Source organism: Vicugna pacos, chromosome 4, assembly GCF_048564905.1.
Source record: "Vicugna pacos chromosome 4, VicPac4, whole genome shotgun sequence".
Classification (NCBI taxonomy): Eukaryota; Metazoa; Chordata; class Mammalia; order Artiodactyla; family Camelidae; genus Vicugna; species Vicugna pacos.
Window position 1 is genome coordinate 21,421,069 of NC_132990.1, and position 18,783 is coordinate 21,439,851.

The 18,783-nt window shown below is 33.8% G+C and overlaps 1 protein-coding gene across 3 annotated transcripts in view; it reads right to left on the reverse strand.

The window, feature by feature from the left end:
* The window catches only part of DENND4C (DENN domain containing 4C), a 94,693-nt gene that overhangs the window by 58,106 nt on the left and 17,804 nt on the right, over positions 1-18,783 (reverse strand). For all 3 annotated transcript variants that reach the window (XM_072959344.1, XM_072959343.1, XM_072959345.1), the window contains exons 2-5: positions 10,591-10,912; positions 5,018-5,270; positions 4,033-4,102; positions 2,124-2,293 (exon numbers count right to left, since the gene is read on the reverse strand). In XM_072959344.1, the coding sequence (XP_072815445.1) occupies positions 2,124-2,293; positions 4,033-4,102; positions 5,018-5,270; positions 10,591-10,895 (798 nt within the window). In that variant the 5' untranslated portion in view covers positions 10,896-10,912. The remainder of the gene's footprint in view (positions 1-2,123; positions 2,294-4,032; positions 4,103-5,017; positions 5,271-10,590; positions 10,913-18,783) is intronic.

Here is an 18,783-nt window from a genome sequence, read left to right on the forward strand (position 1 = left end):
GATAGATAAGTATACTTTTATAAATCTTATAACTATTTAGTCACTATATATGTGTGTATATAAATCTGCATATATATCATATATATCATATCAACCCTTGTCTTTATAAAGACAACACTCCCAGAGACAATTATTTCAAAGTGATCTCAGAGATTTTTAAAACAAGCAATATGACAAAACCATCTCAATAAGGCTTTGTTGTTCTCTACTGGTCAAAGTACATTTGGTAACTCTTAAATGTTTGAAAATCATAAAATACTCGTTTATATTTATTGCTTTCAATGAGAGAAACTATAAATGATCATGAAGCTAAAGAGGTAGCTTAGTTGTAAGCAATCCAGTTAATATAATATTGGAATTCATTTGTTGAGTATTTTACTATGTTCCAGACACTGTACTAGACACTTAACCTTCATTATCATCTTTAATACAGTGGCTATAAACTTGTAGACTGTAGAATAAGGACACAGATGTATTTTCATTTGTTCCATAAGAGTTAGCCTTGGTTAGTTATACTTTTCAATAAAACTGATTATTCTATCAAACTTCCTAAGAAACTCTTTAATTTTTAAATTTCTACTAGATCTGAGTTTTATTTACTTTTTATTTCCTAATGTTGTTTTTTTCGCCATCTCTTTTTCACTCTAAATTATCATTCTATGTCATTATCACTACTTTACACATGTTTTGAATTTCTAGCTATTACAAATAAAGTATACAAATACACACGTCTTTTGAAGGATATATAAATGCCTCTCTCTTGGAATATGCTCAGGAGTATAACTGCTGAGCCACAGGGTTGTTTCTTTTTCTTGCTGATAATGCAGCAGTTCTTTAAATATTCTGAAATATAAACCCCTATGGAACACATACAGTGTCACATTACTTTCTCCCGTCTGGAGTCTGCTTTTTCAACTTCTTATTGGTATCTTTGAATGAACACATGTTCTTAATTCCAATGAGGTCCTACTATTCATCTTTTCTTTTATGGCTAGTGCTTTCTGCATATTGTTTAAACTATCTTTGCTAATTCTGTCAATTTTAACGTTACTTATCTTCTTACTCTCACTGTCGTAGCTCAGAAATTAGCCATCAATTAATAGTCATCCTTTTGAAAGTAAGTATGTCTTCTCTTTCTGGTTCTTTTTTGTCTTTGGTGTTCTACTTTTACTATAATACTTATTTAAAGGTGGTCTTATATTTTTATTTTTTTCTGCTGAAGTTTCAGTGTATCTTTATCCTGAAAAATCAATTTTTATCAACCCTGGAAAACTCTCAGCCAACCACTAGCTTTTAAAATGTTGACTCTCCCTTTTCTAGTCTCTCCTTCTGAAATGCACTAAATATCTATTGGTCCTTTTGATTCTATCTTGTACATTTTTAAACCCCTTTTCTATTTTATGTTTTTCTGTGCCACACTTGAAGTAACCAATCTTCCATCTCATTAATTCTCCCTTTAAGTATGTCTTATTTGCTGTTTAAACCATTCACTAAATTTTAAGGACCATGCTTTTCATTTCTAGACATTTGATTCTTTATTCAACCTGTCTATTCATTTTTCAAAACATTCTGCCCTTTCCCTAATGTTCTGAGCCCCTCTATTAGGTCTTAAATCATTTCAATTATATATTCATTTATAGTATCTATGATATGGTCATGCTATCATTTCAATGCCTTAAGCGTCTAACCCAGCTCTGATTATGTCCTGTTGACTATTCCTATGGTCTCTATGTCTTCTAACTTTTACTAGAACCTCATCTTGAGGCTTGGGTTTTGGGGGTTCCTCTCCAGAGAGACTTTATATTTGCTTCTATAGGCATTCCAGAGGTTATCAGCAACCTGATAGCAATTTTCATGCTGACTTCTCACTTTGGGATTTACAGTACAAATTTAAACTGAAATGTATTATGTGCAAATAATCCTAACATTCAAATAAGACTTTATCTCATATTAATCTTTTTATGGGATTAAAAACATGGACAAAATAGGCCTCTCTTGCCTTCTGAGATGGCCCACACTGTCCATAGCATGTGTATCTCCCTGAATCAAACTGCTTTCACTCTAAAAGAAAGAAAAAAAATAAGACAAAACAAAAAACATGAACAAAATAGGAAAAAAAAAACCTTTTCAGCAGAAGAGGCTGTCAGGACAAAAGTTGAGAAAACCGGCAGTGGGTATTTGCTCTGAGGATCCCAACATTCAATTGTAGCTCCCATCGGAAGGCAGAAGAGAGGTACAGATTCCGACAGTGGAAATGATTCATAGTCCTCTTCTGGATATCTAAAAATTAAACCTTTTGGAGAAAGGAGACAATGATAAATTTCTTTTAATTGCACAAATTATATGTGATACATATTAAAAGAATAATTTAATGGCAAATTTTATGGAAATATTTAGGTATGAAGTTTCAAAATCACTATTTCTCTTGCATATCAGAAATTAAAATAAATGAACAAATTTACCATTTATTTTTACTCATGGACTTACAGTTCATTGTAACATTAATATGTATTAAATACACTAGTTAAAACTATTCAACAGGATCATCAACCTTAATGTATTTTCCGTGCATACTGCCAACATCTTATGGAGAGTGGTAAAGAAACATACAGGAAAATTTGCCAACTTTTTCAGTTATTCTTCTATAAAAGAAAAAAAAATTCAGGGAAGGGACCAGTATTATGAAATAATACCAAAGCAACAGAAATTATCACAGCCCCTAAACTTGTCTAGAGAGAGAAGCAGTGAAAAGACATGCAATATGAAAAGTCAATGAGCCAGAAACCCTTGTGACTAAGCAGAGAGTACGTGAGATTCAGGAAGCAGGAGCAGGGGCACTCTGAGAAGCATAACAAAGCCCCCGTGGTCTAAAGTACCCACATGGCAACAGTTCATTAGCCTCTGACATCTCCAATGCACAGACTACCTTGAAGTTATACACTTGAAAATTAGTAGCAGAATTTTGAGTCAAAATTCAGTCTCCAAAATTCTGTATTCTAAAATATGTGTCTCATATCAAATACCTGAATACATTCACAAAACTTGTTTCTATAAGTTTTTCTTTAAGTAACAATTTCTCCCCACCAAAAAGAAAAAAAAATTTTAAAGAAATCACATATAATCAACACATTACAGCAATAGTAACAGAACATTTTAAAGTGATACTGAAACTTGTTAGTTGTTGCCTTTATTTTTATATTATAAATTAAATGGTTTGATTCATTAGTATGAATATCTTTATGAGGACAACTAAGATTTCTCAAAAATGGATTTGCCTGACTTCCCTGAAGTAAAACTTTATTCCAAAAATTGTGCACAATCAAAAAGTAACTGACACTGCTTTTCACAAAGTATTCCAGTATCTCTTCTATTTACAACTGGAGCATACCTGTATTTTCAGTTTTTATCCCACCATACCAGTGGGATGAAGAGGTCACACTTAAATCTTTACAGCCCTTGACACTTTACTGTGCAGTTAGAATGTGGCGATACATTTCTCAAACACTTCATGGCAGAAAAGTTTCTCAGGCCCTTCTCTCCTCCATTTAGCTGATTCTTTGCAACAAGTGAGAAAGGAAGCAAGTCCACCTTTCATGGCAAGTAACATGTGGTTTCAAATCAGACACACAGAGATAAGAGAAGGAAATATAAGAAGTAAAGATGCAGTTTGACACCCTTCTGATTGTCAAAATATAAAAGCGCAGAGAGTAAGCGGTTTCTCACTCAATTGTTAAGTCTATTAGTGTAGACTAAAATCTTGAATGTTTATTTCACAAATGCTTGCTTGGGATAGAAGTTTCTGTTTAATTAATACGGTATTTTTGTTGGTGAAGGGTAACATTAATATATCTTGTAAGTATGTAATATATTTAAGAAAACTTATGCCTTTACATGCTAAGGTTATAGATAATTCAATTTATGAATAGATGAATTCCAATACTGCATAAGGAAGCATATACTGTCTCTTCTAACCAAATGTTAATGTACAACAAGTCCTACAGTAGCAGAAACCACTTTTTTAAATGTACTTACCAGCTTTATATGCTATTGCATTAGAAGCAGGCACAGACTTCTTATAACACAGAAACACACTGGAACCCCACTGTAAAATATAAATTAGGTTTAAAAAAGACAAAAAGGTGAAAATAAATTGATATTGCTGAATGTCTTCCAAAGATTTTGATTATTCAGGGAAGTCTATTTAAAACATGTTTATCAAACAGACTATGTAGTATACAACACAGCAAAACATGAAATTGAAACACTAAAAAGAGTAAAAAAATATTGCTATAAAAATTAAACTGATGCAAAGGCTGTTTCAAAAAGTTTAAAATTCTGTAATCACCGAGAGGCTGCTTCTATTTGAAAGAGACAACACGAAACAGAGTGGGTGCTAGAGCCCCAACTAGGAAAGACTGGGGTCACTAGGGTTCTATGAAGTCATTCTCTCCAGAGGCAAACCAGTGTTGACTAATAGCCGTGGGTGCATGGGTCATCTCTGCCTATACCTCATTTAAGCTAATATTGGCTTAATTTAAACATTCTTCAAAGTAAATGTAACCCAACAGTAAACTCTAGAGTCATAAAACTATAAATCAAATGTATATGTTGCATTTTCTTCTTCATTAGCATGTAAAACTACAATATTTAAAATAAATATAGGGGAAGTCTTGACCCAGTCTCCTTGCAGTTGTCCTTGACAACACCACTGAAATTCCAAAGCTAATAAAACCTCTATATTAATGTAACATAGGCAATTCAGCAGGTAGCAAAAAAAAAAAAAAAACAGATCTGACTTTAAGTATGTATCTTCTGGATGAAATTATTCTAAAACATCAGAGAGCTAAGGATTTTGTAAGTCATTATGAACCATAAAAATTAGAAAGCTAAAAACAATAAAAACAATCATGAAAATATAAACTGAGAGTAAAAAATACACACAATAAAAAACAGGATTCTAAAAAAATATTTTTTTCGGTTTTCATATGAAATTTTAGAAATTAAACTTTATTCTTACCATTCCACAATTCAAGTTTTTGTCAACTTTGCAGAAAGTATGAGGAGGGGTTTCTCCTTTACTGGTTACAATAACACAGATATCAGTTACAGCCAAGGAATTCTGGGGTCGAATTAGAGGAGCCCTTCGATAAGTGATAAAGATTCTTTGTGAAGTAGTTGAACTGTTGTTGACATTGGCACAGCGACCGTAAGGTGTGGCTTGTATCACTTCACATCCTGGAATAAGCCTTTCTTTCCCATCATACAGAACTCTGCATGGCAGGGAGGGGAGAAATAAGTAAATAAATAGGTGAACACTTTCAGGTTAAAGCTGGTTTTCTCTTTGAGAACAAAAAAAAAATTTATTTTGGTCTTCCCTACTGTTTTCCAAATCTTAATTGCAAACCAAAACTAAAATTACTATACTTTGGGAATTATAAATTTCTTAACTACTATTTTCAACAATAGAATATAGCTTTAGGAAGTACAAATAAGATCAAACAACCTGATTTTTTATTGCTTATAACAAGAAACATATGAAACAAAAAAGGAGCATACAACAAACATCCTTAGGTCAAGTCTCACAAGTTTTATCAAGTATTCAGATGTTTCCACATAATTTTCCTTCCTAATTCCGGTCAAAATTTTACCTTTAAAAATCCTTTGACTGAAACTACAAAACACTGTTTAAAGAAATTAGAAATGAGCTAATAAAGAAAAAGTCATCTCATGGTCATGGATAAGAAGACTTAATATCAGTGAGATGTCAATATTCCCCAAATAGATCTACAGAGTCAACACAATTACTATCTAAATTCTAGCTGCCTGCTTTTGTAAAAAAAGGCAGTATGATCTCAAAGTTTATGTGTAAGTGCAAGGGACCCAGTTATAGGCCAAAGCAATCTGGAAAAAAAGAACAGACTTGGAGGATTCACGCTTTCCCACTTCAAAATGTACTACATATCTGCACATCAGTACAGTGTGGTACTAGTGTAAGGACAGACATACAGATCAATGGAATAGCACAGACAGTCTGCAATCAAACCTGTACACTTACAGTCAATTGATTTAGACAAGACTGGCAAAATAAATCAATGGGAAAAGAAGTCTTTTCAACAAATGGTGCTGGAACAACTGGATATCCAAGTGCTAAAGAATAAAGTTGGATCCCTTCCTTACACTACACAGCAGAAAACCCAAAATGGATCAAACACTTAAATGTAAGAGCTAAAATTCCTAGAAAAATCATAGGAATAAATCTTTGTGGCCTTGAGTTAGACTAAGCCTTCTTGTACATGACACCAAAAACACAAATGACAAAAGAATGATAGATAAACTGGACTTCATTAAAATTAAAACCTTCCATGCTACAACTGATACCATCAAGAAAGTGAAAGGATAACCCACAGAATGTGAGAAAATACTTGTAAATCATACATTTAATTAGGAAATTCTTTACAGAAAATGTAAAGAACACTTACAAATCAATATATTAAAAAAAACACAATTTAAAAATGGACACTGGCAAAAGACTGGCTAAGGATATATGGAAATTCTTGGTACTATCTTTATAATTCTTCTATATAAGTAAAATTATTTAAAAATAAAACATCTTTTTTTAATGGGCAAATAATCTATACAGGTATTTGTCCAAAGAAGATATACAAATGGTCAAAAGTATATAAAAATATGTTCAATATACTATTAGCCATTAGGGAACTGCAAATCAAAACCACAATGAGATATCACTTCACATTCATTGGGATGGCTGGAATAAAAAAGACAGATAATAACAACTTGGTGAGACTGCAGGAAAACTGTAAACTTCATACATTACTGGTCGAAATCAACCACTTCGGAAAATAGTTTGACAGTTCCTCAAAGGGTTAAACATAGAGTTTCCACATGATCCAGCAATTCTACTCCTAGGTATATACCCAAGAGAAATTTTTAAAAAGTGGAAACAATCAAATATCCATCAACTAATACATGGATACACAGAATGTAATACAGCCATGTAACAGAATATCATAGATCACCAAAAGGAAATCAAGTATTGATACAAGGGACAACATGGATGAACCTTGTAAAAATTTTAAGTGAAAGAAGCCAGACAAAAAAGATCACATACCGTATCCATTTACATGAAATGTCCAGAACAGGCATGCCTATAGAGACCCAGAGTAAATTAGGAGTTGCCTAGGGCTAGAGAGTGAGAAGGGGTATTGGAGAGAAACTGCTAAGAGCACGAGGTTTCTTTTAGGGGGATGAAAATGTTCTAAAATTGATTGTGGCTACGTAACTCTGTGAATATACTAAAGACCATTTAATAGTACATTTTACATAGGTGAACTGTATAATATGTGAATCATAGTTCAATTAAGCTGTTAAAGCCCAACTAAATATTAAAATGGCAAATGAGGAAACAGAAAGAACAATGAACACAAAAGAAATCTACTACATGATAAACATGGCATTTCATTACACTAAGGAAAAGATGGACTTTTTAACTTAATAAGCAGAGCTTGAATAAGCAAACTCCCATTTGGGAAAAAAAACAAAATTTTTTCCTATACTTCACACTATACACCAGAAAGGGCTCCCAGTGGATCACAGATGTAAATATAAAGAATGAAACCATACTATATTAAAAGAAAACCTAGCAGTGGGAAGTGTTTAATTATGATGCAAAATCTAGAAGCAATAAAAGAGTAAGAAAATAAACTTCATAAAATAAACCTTGCATGACTTAAAAACACCATAAGCCAAGTGAAAAGACAAATTATAAGGGGAGAGGTAAGGGGAGTACCAAAATAAATAAAAGGGATTAAGATGTACAAATTACTAGGTATTAAATAAATAAATGACAAGGCTGTAATGTACAACACAGGGAATATAACCAATATTTTATAACTTTAATGGAATATAATCTATAAAATATTGAATTACTATGTTGTATACCTTAAATTAGCATAATATTGTTAGGTCAACTATATTTCAATATTTTAAAAAAATTATAAACTTGAAGAAAACATTTGATGACTCATTTAACAAAAAGTTTATCCTCTTAATACATAAAAATCTCCTTAAAAAAAAATCAAGGAAAAGGAGAAAAAAACTATTTCTAAAAAAGACATCAACAGTTCACAAAAGAAAAAAGGTTAATGGTCCTTAAACACATGAAGAAATATTTAACCTCATTTAGATTACTCTGACATACCATTTCTCAACCGTGAGACTGACAAAAATTCAAAAACATCATCGCATACTTTGTTGATGGGACTTTGGGGAAAGAAACAGTCACATACGTTGTTGATGGGAATATAAAATGGCACAACCACAATGGAAGGAAGTTTGGTAACATTTAACAAAATAATGCCTTATTTATCTTTTAACCCAGCTAGGATCTACCCGAAAATACACCTTCACAAATGTAAGTATTTGCACAATGTTATTCACCAAAGCAACAGGCCTTGACTCTATACCCCCTCACATTCCAGGTACCCTAAACCATTGCTTCTGGGGGTTTTGTTAAGATACAGGTTCAGGAGGTCTACGGCAGTGCCCGAGATTCTGACTGTCTAACACATCCTCAGGCCCTAAGAACAAGACTGGCCCATGGATTACACTTTGAATGAATAGCAAGGCCATAAATATCACCTCTTGCCTTTAAAGTCAAGCTTTCAAAAAGAAACCTCTATTGCTCCAATTTCCAATCGTTTCTCAACCCTTTCTAATCTGGCTCCTACGTCCAATGACCCGATAAAGTTGTGTGACCCACCATCCCAACTGTACTGACTTGAAGGAAAATCAGATAAGCTAAAAGGGTAGACTTTACTAAAGGAGATAAATGGATGCTACATAAAGGGAATGTAAGATAAGGATAAATCATCCTTTGGCTTTGGAAATTTGAACATATAAGGATCTCAGGATAATTTCATCAGAGCTCTATTCAAATAGTGGAGGAAATGCTAAGCAAAACAAGTGGTAGGCTCAAATGCAGCAGCTAACTTTCTTAACATCTGAACAACTATCAATAGAACAACCAGCAATCAATTGTTAAAAAAAAAAACCAGCATGGGACAGTCAGGGAAATTTGGATACATGACGTTATTCAGAATGTAATCATTTTTAGGTGTGGCATTGTAGTTATCTTAAGAGAGAGAGACATAAAATCAATTGATGTTAATACATCACATTACAAGAATGAAGGAAAAATTCACGCGATCATCTCAATTAATGAAGAAGTGCCATTTGACAAAACCCAACACACTTTCATGATAAAATCTCTCATAAAACCAGGAGTAGAAAGGGTCTTCCTTAACATGATAATCGGCATTTATGAAAAGCCCACAGCTAACATCATACTCCATGGTGAAAAGACTGAAAGCCTTCCACCTAAGATGAGGAATGAGACCAGGATGCCTGCTTTCATCACTGCTATTCAACACCATGCTGTAAATTCTAACCAGGGCAGGGTGGGCGGCAGGGAGCATAAGCAACATGTAAATGAGGGACTAAAACTATCTCTATTTGCAGATGGTATAATCCTATATATTAAAAATCCCCCCAAAATCCACAAGAAAGCTATTAGAGTAAGTTAGCACAGTAGCAGGGTCTAAGATTAACACATAAAGTTAAAATTCAGCTGTGCTTCCATACATCAGCAATGAATAATCCACAAAGAAAATTAAGAAAACAATCCCATTTAGAATAGAATCCGAACAAATAAAATACTTAAGAATAAAATTACACAGATGAAAGACTTATACACATAGGTTGGAAGACTTAGTATTTTAAAGATGGCAATACTTCTCCCAAACTGACATTAATGCAGTCTCCATTAAAATGCAATCTCCATCAAAATTCCAACTGCATACTTTGCATAAATGGATAAATTAATCCCAGATATTTCCCAAGATGCTCTCAAATATCTACGGTTTTACTAACTGATGATAATTATAATAAGCAGAACATCTTCATACATGACATGTATATATGATAAAATACTACAGGTATTCTAAAAGCGTATCTTATTTACAGAAGAGTCAATGTAGACATTTTTGGGGAAAAGGCTTTTACAAAGAATGTTTGTTCTTCATTGGCTGTGGACTAGATACTAAATACCTCATGAAAACTACACTCCTTCTAAACTGTAAATACTTTCCTCCTGGCACTACAAACCACACAGTACAATTGCATTTTCTAAAACAGTAATGCTCCTTTGCCAAATGAGTTCAGGGTTTCACAAAAACTCATCACATAACCCAAGGAGTTCCTTACAAACATGTTCTTTAATTATAGCTTCTTGTTCTTTGATGTATAATTAATAAGCTTATCTGACAAGAACAAACAGAAATGAAATCACATTTCAGGCTCTAATGCCTTCATTTCAATATTCTTTGGAAAGGAAAATGATTCAAGTACAATGCAGAGAAATTCAGTAAGAGTGGACAGAGATATGTAATACCTCACTATACTTGATCTTAAAGTAATCATAATAGAACTATCAAGGATTTTGAGTATCTATTCCCATGCATCTTAAATAAATTTTATTTCCTTCACTAGAGCAAATAAAATAAGTCACTGTACCCAATGTCAGTAAGGGGTGGTTTATCTCTCCCTCTCTTGTAACAGAGGAACAGTTCCGGGCTTTTCAGACTTCCATAGTTCAAGTTTGCTTGAAGAGCTGATGGAGTGGCTTCAACGCAGGTATAACCTTCAGGTACTGTTTCCCCAGCTGATTTGTTAATAACTGCAATGTCTGTAATTGGAGCTTTGGGCCCAGTTGGCTTAGTATCTAAACGATTTATTTCTTGATCCAAAAGAGTAGACGTATCAGTGAGACCAGCCACAACAAAGTAGTCAGTCACTCTTGGCCCTTTGTCTTCTATCATGGCTGCTATTATATTTCCTAGAGGAAAGAAAAAGGGGGGGAAAAAAAAGACATTAATAAAATGCTTTACCAGACTCACTAAAATTAAAATACTCCAGAGTTAACAATGAACAACTAGCACACTTCCCCAGGTGGATTTATAATCAAATTGTTATCATTCTGTAGAGGAAGATTGTCTTCTTTTTTTAAGATATTTTATTTTCTTTTCTTCCATTTTTATTGAGATATAATTGCAGCACTATGTAAGTTTAAGGTATACAGAATAATGATTTGACTTACATACATCATGAAGTGATTACCACAATAATTTTAGTGGACATCCCATACAGATACAAAATTAAAGAAATAGAAAACAAATTTTTTCTTGTGATGAGAACTCCTACGATTTACTCTCTTAACAATTTTCATATATAACATACAGCAGTATTAACTGTATTTATCATTGTGTACATTACACCTCTAGCACTGATTTATCTTACAGCTGGAAATTTGTACCTTTTGACTGCCTTCATCCAATTCCTGCTCCCCCTAGCCCCTGCCTCTGGTAACCACAAATCTGATCTCTTTTTCAATGAGTTTGTTTGTTTGTTTTGAAGTGTAATTGACCTACAACACCATGTTAGCTCCTACTACACAACATAAACACATGGTGATTTGTAATAACTCACTGAGGTTAACATGGATGCCCCATAATTCACTCATCTACTCGTAACTGATGACTATTCGGAAAGCTTCCAAATTCTTCTATTGCAAAAATGTTGCAATTAACATCTTTGTACATATATCTTCAGTTAGTTTACTTTTTATATATATATATTTTTTGTTTATATAAGTATAGTCAGTTTACAATGTTGTATCAATTTCTGGTGTACAGCACAATGCTTCAGTCATATAGAAGCATACATATATTCATTTTCATATTCTTTTTCACCGTAAGTTACTACTAGATATTGAATATAGTTCCCTGTGCTATACAGTAAAAACAACCCACATAAAGTGTACAAATTGGTAAGTTTTCACAAATGTATATACCCATGAAAACATACCACAATCAAGATAGCGAACATATCCATCAACAACCAAAATACTCTCGTACTCCTTCATTATGCCTCCACAAGCAATGAGGGACCTGCTTTCTGTCACTATAGATTAATTTCTATAATTGATATAAATGAAAGCATACAGGATATTATCTTTTTGTCTAGCTTCATTCGCTCACTGTAATTATTCTGAGATTCATCCATGATGTTTATATCAATAGTTCACTCCTTTTATATTCCACTGTTGAATGTACCACAATATGTTTATCCACTGACCTATATTAAGAGACATCTGGGTTATTTTCAGTTTGGAGCTATTGAAAATAAAGCTGTCATGAATACCCATGTATAAGCCTCATGGATATAGGCTTTCATTTTTCTTAGGTAAATTCTAAGATGGTAGGTGTACATAGTTTTAAAAAAGTGCCACATAGTTTTCTAGAATGAGTGTACCATTTTACATTCCTAACATCAGTATATGAGAGTTCCAACTGTTCACCATCTTCTCCAACACTCTATAAGGTCAATCTTTTAAATTAGACTAGATTCTAATATGTCTATACTGATATTTAACTGTAGTTTTAACTTACATCTTCCTAATGACTAGTGATGTTGACTACCTTTTTCACTCTTTTGCTCATTGTTTAACTGGGCTTTTTGTTTACTCATTATAGAGTTTTGAAAGTTCTGTCCTCCAGAGATAAGTCATTTATGAGGTATATGATTTTCAAATATTTTCTCCCAATGTGTGACTTACCTTTTTATTCTCTTATAGTGCCTTTTGAAAAGCAAGTTTTTACTTTTGATCAAGTCCAATTTATCAATCTACTCTTTAATAGATCATGCTTGTAGTATCATATTTAAGAAAACACTGTCGGGGGAAGGTATAGCTCAGTGGTAGAATGCATGCTAAGCATGCACGAGGTCCTGGGTTCAATCCCCAGTGCCGCCATCAAACACACAAATAAATAAATCTAATTACCCTCCCCACAAAACCCAAAAAACTAAAAAAACACTGTCAGTCCAAGGTTACCAAGGTTTTCTCTCATGTTTTCCTCTAAAAACTTAATACTTTAAAATTTTACATTTAGATCTATGATCCATTTTACTTATTTCTTTATATACGGTGTGAGGTATGAATGAAGATTCACTTTTTACATACAGTTATCTAATTTTTCCAGCACCACTGTTGAAAATACTATCTTTACTCTACTTTATTGTTTTTCTACCTTTGTTCAAAAATCAATTCTCCAATATGCATGTGTTTATTTCTGGATTCTCTATTTTGTTCCACTGATCTATTTGTTTATATGTCAGTACCATATGGTTTTAATTACTATAACTTCATAATCAGTCTTGAAATCAGGCAGTATTAGTCTTCAACTCTTTTTCAAAATTGTTTTGACTAGGTCCTGTGCATTTCAGTAAGCATTTTGGAATCAGCTTGTCAATTTCTACCCCTCACCCCCACCAAAAAAGCTTAGTCAGATTTTAACTGGAATTGTGTTGAACCTGTAGGTCAATTAAGGAGAACTAACAGTATTGATTCTTCAAACCTATAAAGAAGGTTTATCTCTGAATTTAGATTGTTTTAAATTTCTCTCATTAGTGTTTTATAGTTTATAACATTTAAGTCTTTCATACCTTTAGTCAGATTTATCCTTAAATACTTAATAATTTATGCTAGTGTAAATGATACTGCTTCCTTCTAAACTCAATTTCCATTTGCGCACTGCTACTATATAAGAATAAAACTGCTTTTTATATATTGACCTTGTATAATGCAATCTTGCTAAAGTTGCTTGTGAGATGCCTTTTCTTTCTTTTTCTTGCCATACTGTACCGACAAGAACATCTAGTACAATGTTCAAGAAAAATGCTGATCAAAGAAGATCTACAAATGACCAATAAGCACAAAAAGACACTGAACGTCATTACTCATAGCAGCATTAGTCACAACAGCCAAAAGGTAGACACAACCCAAGTGTCCATCACCGAACAGATAAACAAAATGTGGGTTATCTATACAATGGAATATTATTAAGCCATAAAAAGATACTAATTTTAATAAATGTTACAACATGGATTAATTTTGAAAACATTATTTTAAGTAAAATAAGCCAGATACAGGACAAAAACTATGTGATTCCACTTATACGAGGTACCTAGAACAGGCAAATTCATAGAGATGGAAAGTAAAATAGAGGTTACCAGGGGCTGATAGAGGGAAGAATGAAGAGTTATTTTAATAGTGAGTATAAGTTTATAGCTGGGATGATGAAAAAGTTTTGGGTATAGACAGTGGAAATGGTTGTACAATACTGCCAATGTATTTAATGCCACTGCATGTAATGACACAAATGATTAAAATGATACTACGTTATGCATATCTTACCACAGTTTTTTTTTTCTTTTAAAGAGAGAATGTATCAATAAACACCTCTCCGTATTAAACTTTTAACTTCTGTTAAGCTACAGAATAAGTTCCTGGAGTCACCTTTCTAGATCAGAGTATATAAATGCCTGCTTATATACTCTGCTATATGTTATCTTCTTAGCTTTAGAAAAGAATATACCAATTTACTATGTCAACAGTAATTTATCTATGGCCCAGTGAGTGTTCAAATTGTATTTAAGTTTATTGTGTTAGAGCAAAAGTGAAGAAAGGTTGTTTCAATACACATTTCTTTGCTTAAAAAGAGGAAGAGAAAGAAATGTTGAGACTAGATATCTTTGTTTTGTTCATAATCTTATGGAGAAAGCATTCAGTCATCTTTTATCAGTAAATATAATAGTTAATTGTACATTTTTCATACATGCTCTTTATCAAGTTAAGGAACTTCCTTTCTATTCCTGAGACTTTTCTCAGGAAGAGATGTTGAATTTTATCACACTTTTCCTCCATCTACTGAGATTATATGGTTTTTCTTTTCCTGTTTTTTAATATAATGAATTATATTGACTAATTTCTGAGGTATTAACCAACCCTATACTTCTGAGATCAATCCCACTTGCTCATGATATATTATCCTTTTCATATATTCTTGGATTCTACTTGCTAAAATTTTGTTTGAAATTTCATATATGTTAATGAGGGACACTGGTCTGTAGTTCTTTGGTTTTTTTTTTTCTTTCTTGTAATGTCTTTATCTGATTTTGTTATCAAAGTAATGCTAGTTTCACAGAATGAGTTGGCAAGAATTTCCTCCCTTCAATTTTCTGGAAGAGTTTGCATAGAACTGTTATTATTTCTTCCTTAAATGTTTGCTAGAATTCACCTGTAAAATCATCTGGGTCTGCAGTTTTCTCTGTGGTAGGTTTTAAACTATAAATTCAATTCCTTTAGTACATACAGGGCAACACAGGTTACCTATTTATTCTTGAGTAAACTTTCACAGTTTGTGTCTGTCTTAGTCCATTCAGGCTGCTATACCAGAATACCATAGGTTGTGTGGCTGATAAACAGTAAATTGATTTCCCAAAGTTCTTCAGGCTGGAAAGTCCAAGATCAAGGCACTGGCAGATTCAGTGTCCAGTGAGCTGGCAATATTCCTAGTTCATAGAAGGCTATCTTTTCACTGTAACTTCACAGGATGGAAGGGAGCCAGGGACCTCTCTAGGGTCTCTTTTAGAAAGACACTAATCCCATATGTGAGGGTTTCACCTGCATGACAGAAGCACCTCCCAAAGCCCCAAACTCCAAACAGCATCACACTGGGGATAAGGTTTTTAACATAAGAATAGGGGGCAGACATTCAGTCTATGGCAGTCTCTCTCAAGGAATTTGTCCATTTCATCTAAATTGTGCAATTTATTGGCATAAAGTTGTTCATAATACTCCCTTACTATCCTTTTAGTATCTGTAGAATATGCAGTAATGTCACATCTCTCATTCTTGTTATCAGCAAGTTTATGTCTTCCCCTTTTTTTTAACCTGATCAGTCTGGCTATAAAATTGCCAATTTCATTGATCTTCTCTAAGAACTAGCTTTCAGTTTCATTAATTTCTATTTTGATCTCTATAACTTCCTTTCCTCTGTTTTTGTAGACTTTAACTTGCTTTTTCTACTATCTGAAGGTGGAAGCTAAGGTCACTGATTTGAGATCTTTCTTCCTTTCTAATGTAGGTATTTAGAGCTAAAATGCTCCCCAAGTAATGTTTTTAGTAGCATCCCACAAATTTGGGGATGTTAGGTTTTCTTCTTATTCAGTTCAAATTACCTTTTAATTTCCCCTTCTTAAAAGTATATTTTCTTTGACCAATGGGCTATTTAAAGTGTGTTTATCAGTTCCCAAACTTTATACTTGGAAATTTTCCAAGAATCTTTCAGTTACTGATTTCTCACTTAATTACACTGTGGTCAGAGAACATACTGCGTATAACTTGAAATCTATTATATCCTTGCTGGTTTTCTGTCCACTTGTTCAATCACTTATCAACAGAGTAATATTAAAATCTCTGACTATAATTATAGATTTGTCAATTTCTCCTTTCAGTTCTATCAGTTTTTGCTTCATGTATTTTGAAGCTCTGTTATTAAGGGCATAAACATTTAGAATTATTATATCCTTCTGACTGACTCCTTTATCATTATGAATCACCTTCTTTGTCTCTGCTAAAAATTAATAAAAGCTTTGGAAAAATATTAAAAATTTGTATAGACTTAGATATATAGTTTAATAATTAAACTTCATTTTCCAACTCCAACCAAGATAATCTTTCAAAATCCAAGGAGGGTATAGCTCAAGTGGTAGAGTGCATGCTTAGCATGCAGGAGGTTCTGGGTTCAATCCCCAGTACCTTCTCCAAAAATAAATACAATAAACCTAATTAACTGCCCCCACCAAAAAATAATAAAAAAATTTTCAAAATCCACTTCACCTTACTGTTTAAAACGGCATACATTTAAATAAATACTGTTAACATCAACAAAACATTATTAACTTTAACTTACAAGGCTAAATGTAGTTTACAAAGTTCCTCTCACTGTAACAAAAAGATTTTTTTAAAGGTTCAAAAAATATCTGTGTGTTCTTTGGTGTTCCAAACCATACAGAATGAATGACCAACATTGTTTATACCACAAAGAAAGTACAATATTATCGAAGTTATTTGCTACATTTAAGCAATTTAAATTAGGGCCTTGGTGATGCCATTTAGAAAGCATTATCAACATCAGTTATGCTGGCTGGGTTACAGAACTACAAAACTGAAAAAGTCAGTCATTTCAGATAAAATCAGTTTCTTTTTCACAACACAAAGCAGTCTAATTCTCTACTGTTGCACTTGCAACTAAAAGTTTGGTAAAGAAGGAGAGCTGTAAAGGGCAGCAAACACAAAGGCTTTAAAGGAGTCATAAGAGTTGTGGGAATTAGAGAGCATCAGCAGCCACTACTAGTCAGAGCCATCCAACTGCTGCCAAACAGAAACGGCAAAACCATAGCTTCCTTTTTGTCTTCTTAAGAGGAGCCAGAAATAATCAGGATTTTTATGTAAATCTCCAAGTTTTAAAATATTAGCAACTAATTCAAAATTCTTTAACACTAGTAAACAAAACACATTAGCAGGATATATTCACCCTAAAGATTAAGTATCTAGAAGAGAACAATTTTAAATTTCATTTAAAAAAACTATTGGCTGGGTCGTGGAGAAGTCGCTCGCAGTCACCTCTGCAAATGGGCTCCATGGCCTAGAGTCCTCATCCCTACCACCTACGATCGTGCACCGAGGCCTGCAAGAGGTCACCACCAAGGTTTCCACCAGCCCACAAGCAAGATAATAGCAGCCATCCCCTCCAACGGCTCACTCGTGGCCACCCACGACTATTACCAGCACTGCCCGGGCTCCACTTCCAGTAACAGCTCATGCAGAAGTGTGGAGTACCCTGGGGAAGCCATCCCCCACCCCTCGGGTCTCCCCAAAGCTAAGCCGGACCCTGGTGGACTAGCTTCTTTTTCACGAAGTCCACTCTTCCATTCATGGGCCACAGTGTTGGAGTCCCCAGAGCACTCAGAATCGCCCCCAGACCTCCACCGGCAGTATCACCTGTGACCTGGCTCTGGAAGCCATAGGGAAGCAGCACTTGGCGGCTAGTCTGGCAAAACCAACTCTGGGCCCCCGTCCTGAGTGGCCACCACCAGCTGCCAGGCTTCTTTTCAAGGCGGTAGGCCCATTAAGAGCACTCCACCGCCACTTTCCTCCCTCGCCCAGACTAAATAGGCTACAGCCACCAGAAACAGTTGGGTTCTTTAATATGAAAACAGCAGAACACCAAAAAAGAAGTTGAGAGAACCCCACTCTTTACCCCCAAGCCACACAAGAGCCTTCCTGACACCTCGTAACAACTGTGCCTTGCACCAAGTAGAAAATAAACTCCAAGCAGCCAATTTATTAAAAAAATTTTCTAAATTGACCTGGTTAAATATCTTTACCATAAAAGATATGTGAACCAATGAACCTAACTGTGTATCATATTGTTAATATAATCACATAGAAGGGAATGAAAAAAGAATGAATCCAAGTAAATTTTGAACAATTTACTTTAACATGAAGAACTGAAAAGAAATCTTAACCCTTCCTTAGAAGGCTTGTTTTTTATACCTGTATGTTTGTAGCAATTCTGAAATTATTCTATATGTACTCCATGACTAAATAATTGTTAGAAGCCAGAGTTCTTGCTGTGAGAAAAGGAAGATATAAATAAGGGATGGAAGACAAGAATCCATGTTTTAGAATGGAATTAAAGGTATCAGCATGAACTCATGATTTTAAGAGAGAGAGACATATATGCACTAAAGGCAATGTGGTATCCTGAAACGGACCACAGAACAGAAAAAAAATCACAATTT